The sequence below is a fragment of the Dunckerocampus dactyliophorus genome, chromosome 9 (assembly GCF_027744805.1).
Source record: "Dunckerocampus dactyliophorus isolate RoL2022-P2 chromosome 9, RoL_Ddac_1.1, whole genome shotgun sequence".
Lineage (NCBI taxonomy): Eukaryota > Metazoa > Chordata > Actinopteri > Syngnathiformes > Syngnathidae > Dunckerocampus > Dunckerocampus dactyliophorus.
The window spans coordinates 5,296,236-5,316,115 of NC_072827.1; the positions used below are offsets into that span (position 1 = coordinate 5,296,236).

Below are 19,880 nucleotides of genomic sequence, written 5' to 3' on the forward strand. Positions count from 1 at the left end.
GTACTATGACCTAGATTAGATTCAGCTCCAGACCCTCCCCTTCTCTCTTCAATTACCGCTCATGATACAATGCAGGTTTAATCTCGAAATATGCCTCAAACACATATTAAGCACATCTAAAGTATCACATGTATATCTCCCCACCACTAAAGAATGATCATTAAAATTTGTTTGATTTTTTAAAATATATTTATTACACTTTTGGGGGTCCTGGCAGCGTTCCTCTTAATCTTTTTTTAATCATGAATGAAAATGTCAGATGATGACTAAATAGATGGAATCGGATTTACTGTCTAACCTTTAGCCTGGTCGTCAAGCCAGTGCAAGAGTGGGCGTGTCCAAAGTATAACAAGAAATATAACAAGAAAACGAAAGAAAAAAAGCCAGCAGTCATTTTACAAGAATAAAGTCAAAATATAAAGTGAAGAAACTTGTAATCTAACAAGAGAAAAAGACGTAATTAAAGAATAACGTCGTAATATTATGAGGAAAAATACCGTCATTTTAGTAACATGAAGTTGAAATGTGAACTCGATCCCAGCCACTTTTCAAAAGACTACCCCTTCACTTGCCGTCCATTTTCGACGATTTGGACTGATCTTTGAAGGCATACAGGATGTTGTGTTCTACGGTGTTGTATATAAATATGGAACCTAAAAAACAAAGATTAGTCTCCCTTTTTCTGTTCCATAGTCATCAGCAGTAGAACATAGGTACGTTTCAGGAAAATATCAGTTCCCGACTAAAAGAGGGACAGGAAGAAAAGCAGATTTTTGTGAAAAGACACATTTCAAGCATAACTTTCACATTGACACAACTATTGTTGCTTTTGTGGCAGATCAAATATCTAAACAACCATACCAAAATAAACAACAGAAAAAGGGGTTGTTTTACATCAAAAGAACAATTTATTTACAAATATAACACCATGAACCATTTACAATTTTCACATTTGGAACTGAACTGTGTGTGTGTGCACGTGCGTGTACAGGCGTTAAAGTTTTCCTACTATGTGTAACCTTCTGCATGCTACACTCCTCCACACTCTCTCACTTCCTCCTTCCTGTCATGTGTGTTTTTTCCATTCAAATTCACCGGCGTTCGGGATTATAAAGACATATAAATACATCTTTGGTATTGAAAGAGTTAAAGAACAAAGAATTGTAATACTGTATTATGAGAAGCAAACAAAACTTGTCCCAAACTGTAAGTTTGGGAAAAATTAGGTTGCAGAAAAAGTTACAAGAATAAAGTCAAAATAGTATGGCAAAAAGTCATTATATTAGGATAAATACAATGGATAGTAAAATGTGTGCTGAAATGTGAGGCCTGCACTGAGTTACTGCAGCTCAAAACCAAATGTTAAAGATGCGCAAAAAGGATTTGCGAGACAACACTTCTGGAACCCGTTGCAGGTCAAATGCTCCAATTAAGGAGTCACTTTGAGAAAGCTTTCAGGTGTTTTTTGTTGTTGTTTTGTTTTAAATGCACGAAAAATTCCGATCAAGTGTAACAATATGCCAGATGGTGTCCGGATTCCGACTCTGGAGGCTGCGTGCTGATCTTTGGCCCGTTGCCCAGACGTAAGGTTGAAACCTCCGTTTTGTCCTTGTGTTACAACTGGGTCACGCTAGCTAGCGGGGGGACGTCTGCTGGGAATCCAGAGCGCAACCCTGCTGCTGCTTAGCATACTTGACAGTGGACGTCCTTCCCCGTCTTCGCTCCAGACTTCGACCCTTGTCTTTACATCATGGCGTCAACAGCCCGGTGCCTCCTGTTTCCAACGCCCTTTTATGTCACATAGTATTTAACCTCACCACTTCTATTATTACTTAAAACACTGTAAATTCCCATGTACAGTATAAGTCGCACCCACTAAATTTAAAGGAAAAAACAGGTTTGCACACATATACAAGCCACACCAGCGTATAAGCCCCGTGTGCACGCCATAAAGGGGCATATTGTGGCACGCATGCGTCCGTGAGGACCAGTCAGCTTTTTATTTGACAGGAGCCAATCATGAGCTATGACACAACTCACGACAAGCTTGTCAGCATGGAAATTGCAGGAGGCCATTACTCAATATAACAGTCTGACTCATGGTTCCATCTTACAAACAACATTAAACTCATCACACAGCAACTTACCTCAGAGTGAAATGCCTTTGGCGTGTTAAGTTGCTGTGTGAAGAATTTAGTGCCGTTAGTAAGGTGCTCGTCGAAAGATGACACCGTGAGTCAGACTTTTATATACAATGGACTCCTGTGATTTCCAATGGCTTGACAGGCTTGTTGTGAGTGCACTGATAGCTTTTCATTGGCTTCTGCCAAAGAAAGAGCTACCGTTTCCACACAGACTTGCGGGCGGCACAGTATTTAGACAATAGTTAGACGTCACAGGATTAGAAATTAGCCATAAAGTATCCGCACCGCTGTATAATCCGCATCGGCAAGAAAAAGGCAGCCGCTTACACACCGGAATTTACAGTATGCGTATTTAAACAGATTTTACACCTTTTTTTGGCTAAATGAAGCATAAATATGGTTGAATGAAATGAGATACAAATACAGTGGTACCTCGATTAACATTCGCCCCGGTTAGCATGTTTTTCGGTTAACAACCAACATTTTTGCAAAAATTTTGCTTTGGCTTGCGTTCGCTCGCTTGTGTAGCGTCCAAAATACCCTCCGGTTTAGTGGCGCCGCCATCTTGGATCACACGCCGAAGACGACATCTCGTGATACCGCATTGTGGGCCGCAGGAGCCTTTTTAAAGCAACAGCCTTTGTTTAGACTTGCTGCTCTCGAGAGAGATACACGACGTAACAAAATACACGGACCGCACAAAAGAGAAAGGCGATGGAGGGGTGCAAGACCTTCGAATATTATGGCTAAACAGAAGACCGTCATTTCAGGGGTAGGGCTCAGAGACGGCTCCGTCATCGGCTGCGATGCACACACACCCAGCAGCCAACACCCATTTCTGCTTCCAACAACAAAACATAAGCCTTCAAACTCACCGTAGCGTGTTCGCGGCATCCGCGGTCAAACAAAGCACTAGTATCTTCCCCGGTGCACTTTCACAACGTCACTGCCGGCAGCGGTTGTTGTTGTTGTTGCAAGTAAAAGTGATTCAGTTGTCCATTCTTTTGTTATTTCTATTCATTTTTGCATCATTTTCTGCATGTAAAACTACAATTATTATCTGTAAAATAGATTTTGTGTTAACATTTTTGGGTGTCTGGAACGGATGAATTGGATTTACATTATTTTCAATGGGAAAATTCAATTTGCTTTGGTTAGAGTACGTTTTGGTTTGAGTCAGACCTTCTGGAATGGATTCATGACGTTAACCAAGGCACTACTGTAGACACATTCAAAGATGTTGTGATGATATGTAGTATTCTACACTGATCACTAGGTGTCATTAATGAGACAAGAGGTAAGAACAAGAAGTAAACAAGGAACTCTCGCAATGCTAACATGTGTGAGTCTATATCATGTCTTATTTTCTCTTATTATGTCTTCTAAATTGGGTGGAGGAGGAGAGGAGCATAAAGGTGACTATAGGTTTTATTTCATGCAGAGGGCTCTCATAATGTTAAAAAGCCTACTTAGAAGGTGCTAAACAGGTTTTCTATACTCTAACTACTAAAATGGTCCATTTACAAAAAGGAATCCAACTTGGCAGAAATTCACTTACGTTTTAACGTGACTCATGACTTGGAGTGCATGAGAAAGTGGAGACTCTTTTTGACCACCTGGTCATTTACGAGCAAGTACTTTGGAATTGTAAAAAAAGAACTCGATGGAATTGTTATTTATTTTATTTCATTATATTATAAAAATGACATGTGAAATTACCTAAATATATTTTAATGTTATTATATTTATTTGAATTAATAATTGATTGCATGATATTTAATGAATTCATTGGAAGAAGACATTATGAAAGATTATTGCACAACACAGAGGCAGGAGAACCAATGTTGTAATACTGCTGAGTCAGCAGCGTTCGTGGCGCAGAACACTACGACAAGCGTAACGCGCGCGGCCTGTGCATCCAGATGTGTATGTCTGTCTGCGTGTCTGTTTGTGTTCAAAACAACTTGAAAAGTTCTGAATGGTTTTGGATGAAATTTTCAGGCTTTGTCGGAAATCAGATATGGAAGAACTGATTAAATTTTGGGGTTGTTCCGGATCACTCTCTGGATCTAGGAATTTATGAAAGGATTCTTCAACGTTGCGAGATAGGATGATTTTCAGCATTTGTGCATATAACGGCACAATAAAATGGTCAGATCACTTTTAGGTGTTAGCATGCTAATGTTAGCATACCATAATACCATAATAGCTGGAGAGGATTATAGCACTACTCCGCCCAGGCTTAGTGTAAGGAACCAATAGAAGGAGGGTGTTGGCACACCAATTCCGCCCACTCTTACTGTATTTAAGGCCTAGGCTACCAGCACTTGTTAGTTCACTGACGAAGCTCTTCGGATGAGGAGCGAAACGTCCGACACCTTCTTCACAGAAGTACAGATGACGTCTCAAGTAGCCTTTCCCTCGTTAGCATACCAACGTTTTTTTGCTATTTTCATGGATAGACACATACCTGTATATAAACACTTACCACTACCATGTGGTAGGTGTTAGCATGCTAACATTGCTAGCATGCTAACGTAAGTACACTAGCCTTTTTTTGCTCTTTTCATGGGTAGACACATGTATAAGCACTTATCACTATCATGATAGGTGGTATCATGCTAACATTAGCATTTTAGCATTGCTAGCATGCTAATATTAGCATAGTAGCATTTTTATCCATCTTCATGGGTAGACACTTATATGAACATTTAGCACTATCATGCTAGGTGTTAGAATGCTATTATTAGCATGTTAACATTTTCATAGGAAGATATTATTATGCTAAGTGTTAGCATGCTGACATTAGCATGAGCATACAAGCACACACAAAAGTTATACAATAAAGTGTAAAAAAATGATGTTGAAATGATGCAGAACCAATGTTGTAATAGACTGCAAACAACCTGAGTCATTACAGTCTCGTAGCAACATTTTGAAGCGCATGCAGAGCTAGATGAAGCGCACTAGTGATGCTGTGGTGTTCCTGCGCTCTTGTAGACGGGAGTCCGCTGTCCTGGTGGCTGGACCGTCACGGGGAGAAGCGCAGCTACTGGGGAGGTTTCCTGCCGGGAATCCAGCAGTGCTCCTGCAGCCTGGCGGAGAACTGTGCGGACATGAACTACTTCTGCAACTGTGACGCCGACGCAGACTCATGGTAGTTACGCTAACTCACCCATGCTCACATGGTGTTGGTGCCAAGTCAGTACCTGTAATAAGTGTTCATGATCCAAATCTTATCATCTCCCTCCCTTGTTGGCTCCACTTGTGAGAGAAAAGGGCGGGTCCAATTTCCGTGATGTCATAGAAACAGCAGGCTTTGCTACATGTCTTAAAATGAATTCTGGTGCTCTAAAATCATATCAGCATCACTTTTGATACTACACCATACTATACTAGAGCACAGGGGTGTCCAAAGTGTGGCCTGCGGGGGGTCATGTCATTATTTTTGAAGATCTTTACTAGCTAGCCACGCAGTGGACTACTTGGCTGCGTGAGATGGAGCGTTGTCCTGCATACAAATCAGGGTCTTCTTGAATGATGCACACTTTTTCCTGCACCGCTGTGTGAAGAAAGCGGCAGTACGTTGGGGAGTTGAGTTGAGTCCAGCTTCCACCTGAAAAGCCCCAACAAGCCCATCTTTGAATGAAAAATGAGAAATATGGTCAAAATACTGCCTTGGCTAATAATAATAATTGTGCACGCGGTGTATAAGCAGCAAACGTGTGAATGATCCATCATCCCTCTCACTTTTGACAGAAGAGACGGGCCCAAGTAATTTTACAAGAATGAAGTCAAAATATTACAACAAATTGTAAAAAGAAAAAAAGTTGCAATTTTACAGGAGTAAACTGGTAATATTATAAGGAAAAATAATGTCATTTTAGTGGCATAAAGTTGAAATATTAAAGAAAAATTTGATATTTTTGAAAAATTGTAATATTACGAGAAAAAATAAATAAAGCTGTCATTTTTGGAAAATAAGGTTGGGGAATATTATGGAAACAAAGTCATTATTACAAGAAGATTGTTGAAATAGTTGGAAATAAAAAACAGCAGAAATAGAAAAAAGCAGCTGTAATTTTGGGAGAATAAAGTCAAATTATTAGGAGAAAAAAAAGTGTTATTCTAACGAGAAAAAAAGTTGCAATTTTACATGAATAAAGTTTTAATATTACGAGGAAAAAAAATCTAATTTTAGTAGCATAGCGTTGAAATATTAAAGAAAAATGGTTGTTGTTTTTTTTTTTTAATCGTAAATCAGGAGAAACAAAGTAAACAAAATAAGGTTGTCATTTTTGCCCGGCCCGGGCAGGCTTCGCTACACATCTTAAACCTCGCCCATCAATCCGTCAGTCAGCTACAGACGAGGATGGATAGATATAGATAGATAAGAAAAAAATAGCATAAGAATACATTTTTAAAAGTGAGTGCGGAACAAATGCATTCGCAGGTAATGAATGAGCTGCTTAGTCTTTCAGTGGAGCAAGACAGTGATAGTAATCTGCCACAGACATGATGCTGGTTGTCCATGACGGAAAGGAGCCACCTCAGTGTCTTTTGCTCCGCCACAGATGTCAGGCTGTCCAGCTCAGTGCCAGTCCTAACCTAGCACGATGTTAAAGTGTAATGTTAGCACTGTAGCTAGCACACAGCTATGCTAGTTCCCTCCTATCGCACTCCTTCACGTTAGTTACGACATTGTATGTGATGTGTGGCAGCAGTTAGCGTGCATGCGTCCGGAATTCCAGCATCAAGGCTGGCACTCACGTCCAATCCACCACAGAATTGAAGAATGTGTTGTTTTTTTTTAATAAATAATACAGCATATAACGTGTGAGCTTTAGGAATTGTACAAAGCTGCATCATCCAATAATCCAGTAATTGATTCATCTGTTCATTCATCTTTAGACTCTCACTTTTGAAGCGGTAGCTTCCACATAATAATGCAATCATCAAACTATTAGAACTTTGGGGGCAAGCAAAGCTTCATTTGAATTTTCCTGCTTTAAAGCGCTTGAAGTGTCTTTGCATTTGCTCGCGTTAATCCACTCCAAAGCCGATTCGGCGCCGTTTGCATATTTCCGCGGGCGCTTGTCTCCCCGCTGATAAATTGCTTTAATGTCTTTACTCTGCCTTCTGTGCTAACGCGGGAGAATGGCCGCCCTCACCTCCCGCTCCCGTCGAGATCCCCCCACCCCCCGTTTGTGTCGGTTTGCTGATTGGCTGCTTTGTTCCGCGTCTGTCGCAGGACCAACGACACGGGCGTCCTCTCCTTCAGAGACCACCTACCGGTCAGCCAGGTCGTGATCGGGGATATCGGGAGAGCCGGATCGCAGGCCGTCTACCACGTGGGGCCTCTGCGTTGCTATGGAGACAGTAGGTGATCACACTGGATGGAGGGCTCGGGGGTCTGGACCAGGTCTCATGGAAGAGGCCACTTTGACTGCTTTTTTTTTAGCCTCTGCGACATAATCCACACTTTCTGTGTTTGTTAGCTTGGCCTATTGATTGATTGACTGACAGGATTTAGTGCGAGCAGGATTTTCCAAAGACTATTTCTGCAAAACGCAGTGACGGGAAGTACTTTGTGCCAAAAAATAATCCATTTCATTTTGGAGCAAATCCACATGCACGTCTTTTTCATATTTGCTTATTTATTCATTGATGAAGGAAGGGGAGCCCAAAGTTGTGGCTCGCAGCTCATTCTTTATTGTTCAAGGTTCTAAAAATGAAAATGAACATAAAAAAGTAAGAAGAAAAAGAACTGGAATTGGAATTGGAAAATACAATCAAATTAATAATCATAAAAATAAAACCAAATTAAATAATAATCATAAAAATAAATAATAACTAAATAAATAAGGACAGAATCATTATAATGTAATCATTGTAAAAATAAAAGTCAATCATAAGAGGGAAAATAATAATAAAATAAGCATTAAAAATGAATAAATAAATAAATAGCAAAATAACAAAAATATTCATTAAATAATAATCCTAAACATTTAAATGAATGAATAATAAGAAGAACAATGACTTTAAAAATAAAATGAAATTAATAAAAATAATTTTAAAATCATAATTCCAAAAATAACATTAATAAAGAAAAAGAAGAAAATAATTATAAAATAATAAACCTGGAAATACAATAAAATAAAAAGGTGAAAAATAATAAATTAAAAAATAAAATTAAATAAAGATGAAGAAAAATAAAGTCAATAATAAGAAAAAAATGAATAAAACACCTACATAAATAAATGATAAATACATAACAAAAGTATTCATTAAATAATAATACTAAATATATAAATGAATGACAAATAATAAGAAAAAAATCCTCAAAATAAAATTAAATAAATTAAAAGAAGACTAATCATAAATAATAATCCTAGAAATAAAATAAATAAAAAGAAGAAACATAATAAACTTCAAAATAAAGTAAAGATGAAGAAAATAATAATCCTAAAAATAAAATTAAAAATAAGAAAATAATAACAATAATAATCATAACAATAAAATAAAACAAATGAGTCCGATTAAAATAATTATAAAATAATTGTAACAATAAAATAAAATACAATTCTTTAAAAAAATAATTCTCATAATACAGTTATTATGAACATGTTCAAAGATTCAATATCAGTTTGCGGGGGGGGTTAGAGATTTTTGTATTTAAAAAACATTTCAAGTCCAATTTCATTTTTGTAGTATTACATTTTTTCCACTTCATGTTTTTCTGCCCTCAAAAATATGACCGCATTCTTTTTTTTTAAATACATTTTTATTTTATGGATTTCATTACATTTATTCTTTTCTAAAAAGCACAACTTTATTCTCATAATATTCCCAATTTTATCTATAGTATGTGTATTTTTAATGTTCTTTTTTTTTATTAAAACTTAATTCTTATTGTCAAAATTATTATTTTGAAAAATGCAATGTCATTTTAGCCTAATATTGCGATAATATTACAGTATTTACAACATCACAGTGTATTGAAGATTATTGAAATCTTTTCCATGTGGCCGTAATCCTCCTTGCTGTTTCTCTGATGTTGTTCCACACTCCTCCACACTCCTCCACGCTCCCTTGACGACGCGTATGTATCGATCTATTTGCGTTGTTCCCTCAGGGTCCATGTGGAACGCCGCCACGTTCTACCAGGAGTCGTCGTACCTCTACTTCCCCACCTCGCCCGGCGAGCCCGCCTCTGACATCTCCTTCTACTTCAAGACCAGCGCTCCTTCTGGGGTGTTTGTGGAGAGCCTGGGCCTCAAGGACTTTGTCCGAGTGGAGCTGAGCTGTGAGTCCACGCCAACAACAACATGGCGTCGTTCTTTTTCTACCTGGTCTGCACAGTACTGCCTGGGGTGGCTGTTTTCTCATCAGTGTAACATTACTGACACCTAGTGACCAGCGTATGACACTACACATCACCACAAGATTTTTTTTATGTGTTTTCTGAATGCCTTGTATTTTGGTTTATGTTTATGCTTGAAAATGCTTAATTTAGGGGAAAAAAAACTATGTAAAATGGGCTTAAATATGCAAAATCTTTAGTTCTAATTGGCCGCATTCAACTACAAAACAGCACTGATTTTTAAAATGAATATATTTTTTAAAATCCGTGATAGACTGAAGCCGCAAAATTCAAAGGGCGAAGTGGCGACGGATTGATCAATAAATAAATAAGAAAAAGTCGTTATAAAATAATAATTATTAGAAAATTATAGTAAAATCTAATACATAAAAATAATATTATAAAATAAAAATAATAAAAATTAATTAATTAAAATTACATAATGTAACAATGCGGTTAAAATAATAATCATAAAACTAAATAATAAGAAAAATTATAAAATGATAAACATAAAAAATAAATATAAGGAAAACGTATAAAATGATAATCATAACAAATAAATAATTATAAAAGTAACAGTAAATAAATTAGAATTATAATTGTAATTTTTGATTAAAATTAATGATAAAAAATAAATAAATAAATACTGCAACAATTATTTATTAACAAACATAAAAATCTAATCAATCATAGAGTCATTATTAATCACAATTTAATTGTTAAAATACCTGTTAAAATAATAATCCTAATAATAAAAGTAAACAATAATAAGAAAAATAATAATAAATTGATAAACAGCAACAACTCCCAAAAAAGTTTTTTATAAAATATGAATCATAAAATAAACAATAATCAATCAAATAAAATAAATAAAAAGAATACCTCTAAAATAATGATCATAAAAATTCATGAATATATTTTTGACAAGCCGTGATAGAATAAGGGCAAAATGGCGAGGGATTGCTGCAAATACACGAGGTCCCCAACTAATGAACACAATTGGTTCCAGACGACCGTTCTTAAGTCGAGTTGTTCTTAAGTAGGGAAAAGGTAATATTACCAATGATATAGGTACTACATGTACGTGTATACATATACAGTATATGTGTATGTATGTAAATATGAGTTTGGATGCAGTAGTAATATTAAACGAGGATAATTAATGAAAAAAAACAATAATAAAAATGATATAATAATACGTAATGATAAATGTTATTTACCTTTGAAGAGGAGTGGTCGAGCACATGTCGGTGATGGTGGTAGAGGAGGAGATATTGAAAAAAAGGACAAATGGTCGTGGTTAGACTCTTCTAAAAGAGGTAGTGTTCTGTGGGTGGTGTAGAACTAAGCAGGCCTATTAACTCTTCATAAACTTGAATCACACGCTCTGTCCGGGTTGTATCATACAACTCTTAGCCTTCCTCTCTCCTCTTCCTCATCTTCCAGTATCTGTTGGTCCCATTAGCAGTGTCACAGTGCCCTCTGCTGGTCAAGCATGTAGCAGTATAAATCTGACTTATAAGGCAAAACACATGAAAAAATAGACCAGTCGGCTTGTGTTCGTATCTCCGAATGTCCGCACGTCGGATGTTCGTTAGTAGGGGACTTAGTGTATGCGGTACAGAAAACAGAACAGTCATAGAAGGCGTCTTTAAGTGTGAAATATGTGAACTCCAGCAGTGACGAATGTGCCGCCTCTCTTTCAAGCCAAAAGGAACGGAACACAAATTCATGTCATTGTTAACCCTCCCATTTACGTTATTGTTAAATATATAAATGTGTATATATATATGTATATATATATATATATATATATATATATATACGAGCGTGTGTATGTCATTTTGCACAGTGATAAAAGCGCAGGGAGCTCTTGCGGCGCTCAAACGTGACCTCGATAAAGGCGCCAGGAAGCGGGCGCGTCCACGAAAGGCCTTTTGAGCGTAATGCAATGTGCTGTGAAAATGTATGTAAATAATGAAGGAATGCACTCGGGCGCTGTGAGCTTGTTCTTGTCTGGCGCCGTGACGAGCGCCGGGTGCTTTTCCATTCAGAGGAGCGAGCGTGAGCGCCGCGGCGGATGCTTTGTTGCAGCGGAGGTGATGTTCTTCATTACACACAGCTTTGTCGACAAACCTGACGGGGGAATTGTGTTGTGTATTCACACAGGGAACAATACACATCCCATTGTAACACAGTACGTATATTTCCAGATATACCGTATGTGTGTTTGTGGTTTCCAGCTCCCTCCACGGTGTCCTTTTCCTTTGACGTGGGAAGCGGTGCGGCGCTGCTGTCGGTGAAGTCCCACCTTCCGCTGAACGACAGGCAGTGGCACCACGTCAGGGCGGACCACAACGTCAAGGAGGCCTCGCTGCAGGTGGACCAGCTCCCCGCACGCTTCCTGGCGGCCCCCGCCGACCAGCAGCTGCCCTTAAAGCTGAGCAGCCAACTCTTTGTGGGTACGAGAGTCAAGTCTGAAAAGGACCCCCCCCCCCCCCCCCCGCTCCATTTGTTGGACGCTACATTGGCTTTAATGATTACCAAAGCAATGTACGTTACGCTCGTTGGACTGTAATGTTTATGAAAAAACATACGGTATAATGATTGCGCCCTAAAATTGACTTTAATGTTTACGGGAAAAAAAAGCTAATTCTGTTCTTCGAACTCGAAAATGTTCTTTAATGTTTGCAAAAACATTTGAAGTTACTTCCGTTGAACTCTAAATTGTAACGTTTAGGAGGTGTGGTATGTGTGTTGGACTCTAAAATCGTCCTTACTGTATAGGAAAACAACGTACGTCATAATAGTTGGGCTCTAAAATTCTCTGCGATGTTTACGAAAAACCGTAAGGTATGTTCGTTGGACTTTAAAATCATCTTCAGTGTTGACCAAAACAAGGCGCGTTCCATTTGTTGGACACTAAATTGGACAATAAATTGGCTTTAATGTTTACGAAAAAATGGGTGTCGTGTTCGTTGGACTGTAAATTCTCTGTAATGTTTACACAAAAACGTACGTTTTGCTCGTTGGACTCGAAAATGGTCGTTTAATATTTAGGAAAACAACATACGTCATAATAGTTGGGCCCCAAAAATGTCCTTTAATGTTTAGGAAAAAAAGTACATTCTGTTCTTTGGACTGTAAAATGTTCTTTAATGTTTACAAAAACAACATACGTTCCATTTGTTGGACACTAACTTGGCTTTAATGTTTACGAAAAAAGTACATTCTGTTCTTCAGACTCTAAAATGTTCTCTAAAGTTGACAAAAACAATTTATGTTAAGTTACCGTACTCTAAATTGTAACGTTTACGAAAAAAGGAATGGTATGTTTGTTGGACGCTAAAATCGTCTTTAACGTTTGGGAAAACAACGTACATCATAAAAGTTGGGCTCTAAAATTCGAATGTTTTCCAAAAAAAATTAACATTATGTTCGTTGGACCAAAATTGTCTTTAATGTTCACAAAAACAACGAATATGACCTTCGCTGGACTCCAAATTCTCTGTAATGTTTACAAAAAACGGTATGGTATCTTCTTTGGACTCTAAAACCGTCTTCAGTGTTGACCAAAACAACGTACGTTCCATCTGTTGGACGCTACTTTGGCTTTAATGTTTACCAAAAACAATGTACGTGACTTTCATGGGACTCTAAATTGCCTGGAATGTTCATCAAAAAATGTACAGTATAAAAGTTGAACTCTAAAATTGTCTTTTAATGTTTGCAAAAAAAAAAAAAGTACATTGTTTGTCAGACTCAATTGTTTTTTTTAATTTATATTTCTGAAAACACTGAGCCGTTGGACTCTAAACTGCTCTTTTAATGTTTAGGAAAGCAATGTACGTTACAACAGTTAGACTCTAACGAGCCGGGGGTCTTGGCAGGCGGGACCACGTCGCTGCAGAGGGGCTTCTTGGGCTGCGTCAGGAGCCTGCTGGTGAACGGGCGGGGCTTGGACCTGGAGGAGCGCGCCAAGATGACCCCGGGCGTGAGCGCCGGCTGCCCCGGCTACTGCAGCGGATCCAGCAGCCTTTGCCACAACAGGGGGAGGTGCATCGAGAAGAGCAACGGCTACGTGTGCGACTGCTCGCAGTCGGCCTACGCGGGGACCTCCTGTAACCAAGGTAACGCTCCATTAATCACACCGCAGGAGGGAGACGCTCCATTACCTCTGCGCCATCAAGATGCTAAGCTACTGTGCGCCGTGCGATGACGGAAAATAGCAGAGCTTTTTAGCTGTAGGGCCTCATCCTTACAACTTTCTTCAGTTGTTGCAAAAACAGAAATGCCCGCAAAAAATTCAAGTCCCTCGTTGTGCAAAACATACTTTTAAACGATGTTCTAACAGTATCAAGTGTTTATGATGAAAATCCATTGTCTTGTTTGTTCCACTTTTGAGAGAAGAGGCACTCAAAACGCTCACTTTTCAAGTTCTGGCCTTTGGCAGGCTTCGCTACACATCTTAAAACAAGACCTCCTTCCTCAAGGTACCAGCTCTGATGATGTTAAATGTAATGTTAGCACTGTTGTATCACATAGCTACGCAAAAAACATTTGGGGGTTTTATTTTGTTTATGTTGTGGTATAGTTGTTTAGATATTTGAGCTGTCAAAAAGGAAAAAAAAAATATTTGTGTCAAAGTGAAAGTTATGCTTGAAATGTATCTTTTCACAAAACGCTGCTTTTCTCCCTTTTTTAGTCAGTCACTGATATTTTCCTGAAACTTGCCTATGTTCTACTGCTGATTACTAAAGAACGGAAAAAGGTAGAAAGAAACTTTATTTTTCTGATGAAAAACAGGAGTCTAATGTTTCTTTTGGTAGAAGATCAGTCCAAATGGTCTAAAATGGCCGCTACTAAAGGGGTTCTCCTTGGAAAAATGGCTGGGATTGAATGAGTGAAGGGGTGACGGTGGGTCCCGCTGCCGTTGAGCAGCTGAGAAGCGTCGCTTTAAGGGGACATTAGTGTGCTTGCATGACTAATTAGCGCCTCCCTGCCCTTCAACCCCAAATGAGTCATCCATGCTGTGTAAATATGCTGTAATAGTATCACCAGTATCAGTCGTCGTACTATCAATCCGCTTAGCGTACACAGCATTCTTCCTGTGGTCTAATTCATCTCGGGTCACCTTGATGACATTTCCCACGTCATCTTGTTGCAGCGCAGTGAGGATTAAGAGAAGCTTCTTATTTCTCTGCAAGGCTGAGTCCAATCATTTTTTTCCTGCAGCGTGTACTTTCTCTCTCCTCTCTTCCTTCCTGTCTCTTTTTACGGCCCTGTTGGGCTTCATTTACTTTATCTTCCACGACCCGCTTCTTTTATCTCGGCCGGCGATTTGGTCGGTAGGTTGGCCTAAACGACTTACCGTTTCACGCCATTGGCTTTTTTAGTCGCCACCGCCCTGCAAGGCACGCCGCCTGCAACCAGTTGTTTGCTTTGTGTTACTCAGGGGCCTTTAGGCTATCGACCACCTGATGGCGCCCGTCATAATCCATTCCTGCACACGCTTATTATCCAACAAATGGATAATACTCAAAGAAAGAAAGACTGCAAAACCACTGGTCAAAGATCCTCTATGTGACAGGAGTGCTCTGCTGTTGTTGTGTTGAGGACATATTGCAACCAAAACCACAATAGTCAAAGATCCTCTATATGATGGGAGCCTCCTGCAACAAAAAACACTAGTCAAAGATCCGCTGTATGAGAGGAGGGTTCTACTGTTTTTGAGGACCTATTACAAAAAAAAAACACACACACACACACAAAAAGCACTAGTCAAAGATCCTCTATTTGACGGGAGCCTCCTGCAGAAAACATGAGTCAAAGATCCTCTATATGACAGGAGGCACCTGTAACAACAACAAAAAAAACAATCAAAGATCCTCTAGATCAGTGGTCCCCAACGTTTTTAGGTTTTTTTAGTTTTTTTTTAGGTTTTTAGGTTGTTTTTAGGTCCTCAAAAACATCAGAGCCCTCATGCCATATAGAGCAGTGGTCCCCAGCCTTTTTTGAGCCATGGACCAGCTTGTGTTGGTACATGATAGCGATCTAATTTATCTTATTTATGATGTATTGCATAAAACTAAGACATGAAAAACATCAAATTAAAAGCACAAAATGAATGGCGACCCACCATCCACCAGTTCAAGCCTGGAGTTTTCCCAGAGATTATTACATGGCTGTTTGACGTGTGTGGTAAATACAGTAGTAGTCTATCTGTGTTAGCACACGCACAATGGACATGCATCAATTGAGACGGATGTAACAAAGAGAATCCAGCCACTTTTCAAAATAAAACATGAAAAAATAATAATAATAATAATAATGGAAATAATGTTTTCTTTCTGTGCAGCCCCGTACCAAATGACCCACGACCCGGGGGTTGGGTATCACTGCTGTAGATGATAGGAGGGCTGTGCTTTTTTGGAAGACCTACTGCAAAAAGAAAAAAAAACACTAGTCAAAGATCCTCTATATCAGTGGTCCCCAACCCCCCATTATTTCATTTTTTTTATGTTTTATTTTGAAAAGTGGCCGGATTCTCTCTGTTACATCCGTCTCACTTGACGCATGTCCATTGAGCGTGTGCTAACACAGATAGACTACTACTGTATTTACCACACACGTCAAACAGTCAAATTGCTAACTTTATCTCATGTCGCACAGATAGACTACTATACTGTATTTTTACCATTTTTCTTTCACCTCTTATTTGGTGTCAAATGCTGATACTATGTGGGAATGCATAAAGGTAAGTTTTGATGGCTTATTGAGTGCTAATGTGCACATTTGTTTTAAATTAATTCATGCTAGCGTACTGCCTTTTACCACACACGTCAAAGAGCGATGTAATAATCTCTCTGGAAAAACTTGAACTTGAACTTGAACTGGTGGATGGTGGGTCGCCATTCATTTTGTGCTTTTAATTTGATGTTATTCATGTCTTGGTTTTACACAATACATCATAAATAAGATAAATTAGATCGCTATCATGTACCAACACAAGCTGGTCCGTGGGTCAAAAAAGGTTGGGGACCACTGCTCTATATGGCATGAGGGCCCTGATGTTTTTGAGGACCTATTGCAAAAGACACTAGTCAAAGATCCTTTATATGACAGGAGCCTCCTGCAAAAAACATGAGTCAAAGATCTTCTATACAGTATGTAAGAAGGGCTATGCTGTTTTTGAGGACCGGTTGCAAAAACACTCTCTGTCTGTCTCTCCATCTGCTTGTATGTATGTGAAGAAGCTTGTGCCAAAACCTCTTGTCAAAGATCCTCTACGTGACAAGAGTGCGCCGCTGTTTTTGGATGGGCTGTGCTCTAATGGCACTGATTGAGGTTTGCGTGTTGTGGACACGTCTTCCTTTGTGTAAAAGCTGCTAGCTTGCAGGCAAAGAATGAGTCCTAGGGGGGACATTAGTGGACCTACAGTACCTACAGGACCAAGACGGTCTACACAATAAACCACTGGAATGTCTTTCTGGACAAATGTCTCCGTCCAATCACCTCGCCTGGAGACAAAATATGGCGTCCGACTGGTTGACGTCTTTATGTAGAGGGGGGAGGGTGATGATATCAATCAAGCGTGGCTTCATGGCGTGACGACAGTTGTTCGATTCTCATTTGCGGCCGCTGTCGGAGACGGCAAACAAATGGTTCTGGGAAGAACGGGAGGTGGAACGCGAATGAACGTGCGGCGTGGCGCCTACACGTGCCAGAACGTGCGTAAGTGTTCCACTTGTGAACCAGCTGCCGCGCTTCCGTGTTGCAGAGGTGTCGGTGTCCTTCGACAAGGAGTCCTCGCTGACCTACACGCTTCAGGAGCCGTTCTCCGTCATGCTGAACAAAAGCTCGCGGGCGGAGAGCAGCCGCGCCCGCGAGGACGTCTCCTTCAGCTTCATCACCTCGCGCTGTCCCGCCATGCTGCTGTCCGTCAGCACCCTCAGCCGGCAGTACATCGCCGTCATCCTCGCCAGGAACGGTACGTCACACCCAGACCTTCATGTTTGCTGCTATGTTGCTATAAAAGCAACACATGCACGGTGGATCTGCTGAGAACTTACAGTATATACAGTAGTGGATATCAGCACTTATACACCATTTTTTCCTCAACTTTATTCGCAAAATAGTTTTGACTTTATTGCCATAATATTAGAACTTTTTACCCCACCCAACTTTCCAAATTTGTGTTTCTTTTTAATTAAAAAAAAAATTTAAATATTTCAAGACTATGCTTCTAAAATGATTTTTTTTTCTTCATAATATTATCACTTTTATTCGTGTGAAATTGCGGCTGTTTTTCTCGTTAGTGTGCAGCTTTTTTCTCATAATTTATTCAAAAACTTGTTTTGACTTTATCCTTGTAAAATGACAGTTTACTTTTTATTTCTGCTGTTTTTTTCTTCTAATTTTTTTTTCCAACTATTTCAACTTTTTTGGCTTTGCTGCCATAATATTAGTACTTTTCCCCCAACCTAATATTCCAAAAATAGACAATTTTATTCTGTTTTGTTTGTTTCTCATAATATAATGACATTCAACAAAAATAACCTATTTTTTTCATTACTATTTCAACTTTATGCTATGAAAATTACATGATTTTCTCACACGCTAATGCTGCACATTATTTTGACATTATTGCATTAGTCTTGAAAAAAATGTAAAAGCTTTTTCTTTTGTATTTTCTGGTCTTGTGAGCTCATAAAAACACATACAGCGCGTCAGGTTTGGTTTGGTTTAGTTTGGTTTGGTTTAGTTTATTTGAACATGAAGGTTACAATGGAATACATCTCGTGAATCATTTTTTGACAGTTCCACATGTCCAAAAGGAGTAGGAAGAAGCAAAGCTTATTTAATCCTACCCCCCATCCATTCTACATCTAGTACAGTACATGTAGTTCACTTCCTGGATTCCATGGTTTGTTAGGATCTGACTGAAAATTGTCTCTCTTGACAAAAAAAATCACTATTATTTTTAAATTAACGAAGAGACTAAAACAATATACAGCCATCCATCATGGTTCCAGACCCGACCGCGTTAAGTGAATTTCCACAATGTAGGATTCGATATCAATGAACGCAATATTTTCATAGTTAGAGCATAGAAAACCTATTTACAATCTTCCAACATTATTAGAGCTCTGTAGACATGAAATAACACCCCTATAGTCACCTTTACACTCCTATTACCCAATATAGTAGACATAATAAGAGAAAATAAGACGTATAAGACAGAGAAACCTGCCGACCATCTTCAAATACACTTTTTAACATGATTAGAGCCCTCTAGAAATGAAATAACACCCCTATAGTCACCTTTTTTACACTCCTATTACCCAATATAGTAGACATAATAAGAGAAAATAAGACACATAAGACATAGAAAACCTGTTGACCACCTTCAAATACATTTTAACATTATTAGAGCCCTCTAGAAATGAAATAACACCCCTACAGTCACCTTTTTTACACTCCTATTACCCAATATAGTAGACATAATAAGAGAAAATAAGACACATAAGACATAGAAAACCTGTTGACCACCTTCAAATACATTTTAACATTATTAGAGCCCTCTAGAAATGAAATAACACCCCTATAGTCACCTTTTTTACACTCCTATTACCCAATATAGTAGACATAATAAGAGAAAATAAGACACATAAGACATAGAAAACCTGTTGACCACCTTCAAATACATTTTAACATTATTAGAGCCCTCTAGAAATGAAATAACACCCCTATAGTCACCTTTTTTACACTCCTATTACCCAATATAGTAGACATAATAAGAGAAAATAAGACACATAAGACATAGAACATTGTTGGGGCAGCCCTCCCCTCACTGCAAGACATTTATAAATCTAGAGTCCTACGCAGAACACACAACCTCATCAAGGACAGCACACATCCACAACACTCATTATTCACACTCCTACCGTCAGGCAGACGCTACAGGAGTTTGAAGTCCAGGACCACAAGGCTGGCAAACAGCTTTTACCCACAGGCCATCAGGCTTCTCAACGAAGCACTCGCACACGCCGCACGCAACACACGCACACACTCATAGCACTTTATTTATTTATTTATTTATTTATTTATTTATTTATTTATTTGTATTATTTATTTGTATTAATGTCTCTTCTGTTGTTGTTAATTAATTTATTGGTATTTATGTTTATGTTTCTTATGTTCTTATTCTTTCTTGTGTTTTCTTTCATTTCTTGGGAGAATGAACAGAATAAGATTTTCATTGCATAGTATAACTGCTGTTTTACTATGCACATGACAATAAAACTCTCTTGAATCTTGAATAGAAAACCCGCTGACCACCTTCAAATACATTTTAACATTATTAGAGCCCT

General features: G+C 38.6%; 1 protein-coding gene across 5 annotated transcripts in view; it reads left to right on the top strand.

Annotated features, from left to right (window-relative positions):
• The window catches only part of LOC129187237 (contactin-associated protein-like 5), a 125,577-nt gene that overhangs the window by 92,347 nt on the left and 13,350 nt on the right, over positions 1-19,880 (top strand). For all 5 annotated transcript variants that reach the window (XM_054786189.1, XM_054786190.1, XM_054786191.1 and 2 more), the window contains 6 exons: positions 5,145-5,301; positions 7,396-7,523; positions 9,280-9,450; positions 11,751-11,969; positions 13,398-13,637; positions 17,288-17,497. In XM_054786189.1, coding sequence (XP_054642164.1) covers positions 5,145-5,301; positions 7,396-7,523; positions 9,280-9,450; positions 11,751-11,969; positions 13,398-13,637; positions 17,288-17,497 — 1,125 coding nt within the window. The remainder of the gene's footprint in view (positions 1-5,144; positions 5,302-7,395; positions 7,524-9,279; positions 9,451-11,750; positions 11,970-13,397; positions 13,638-17,287; positions 17,498-19,880) is intronic.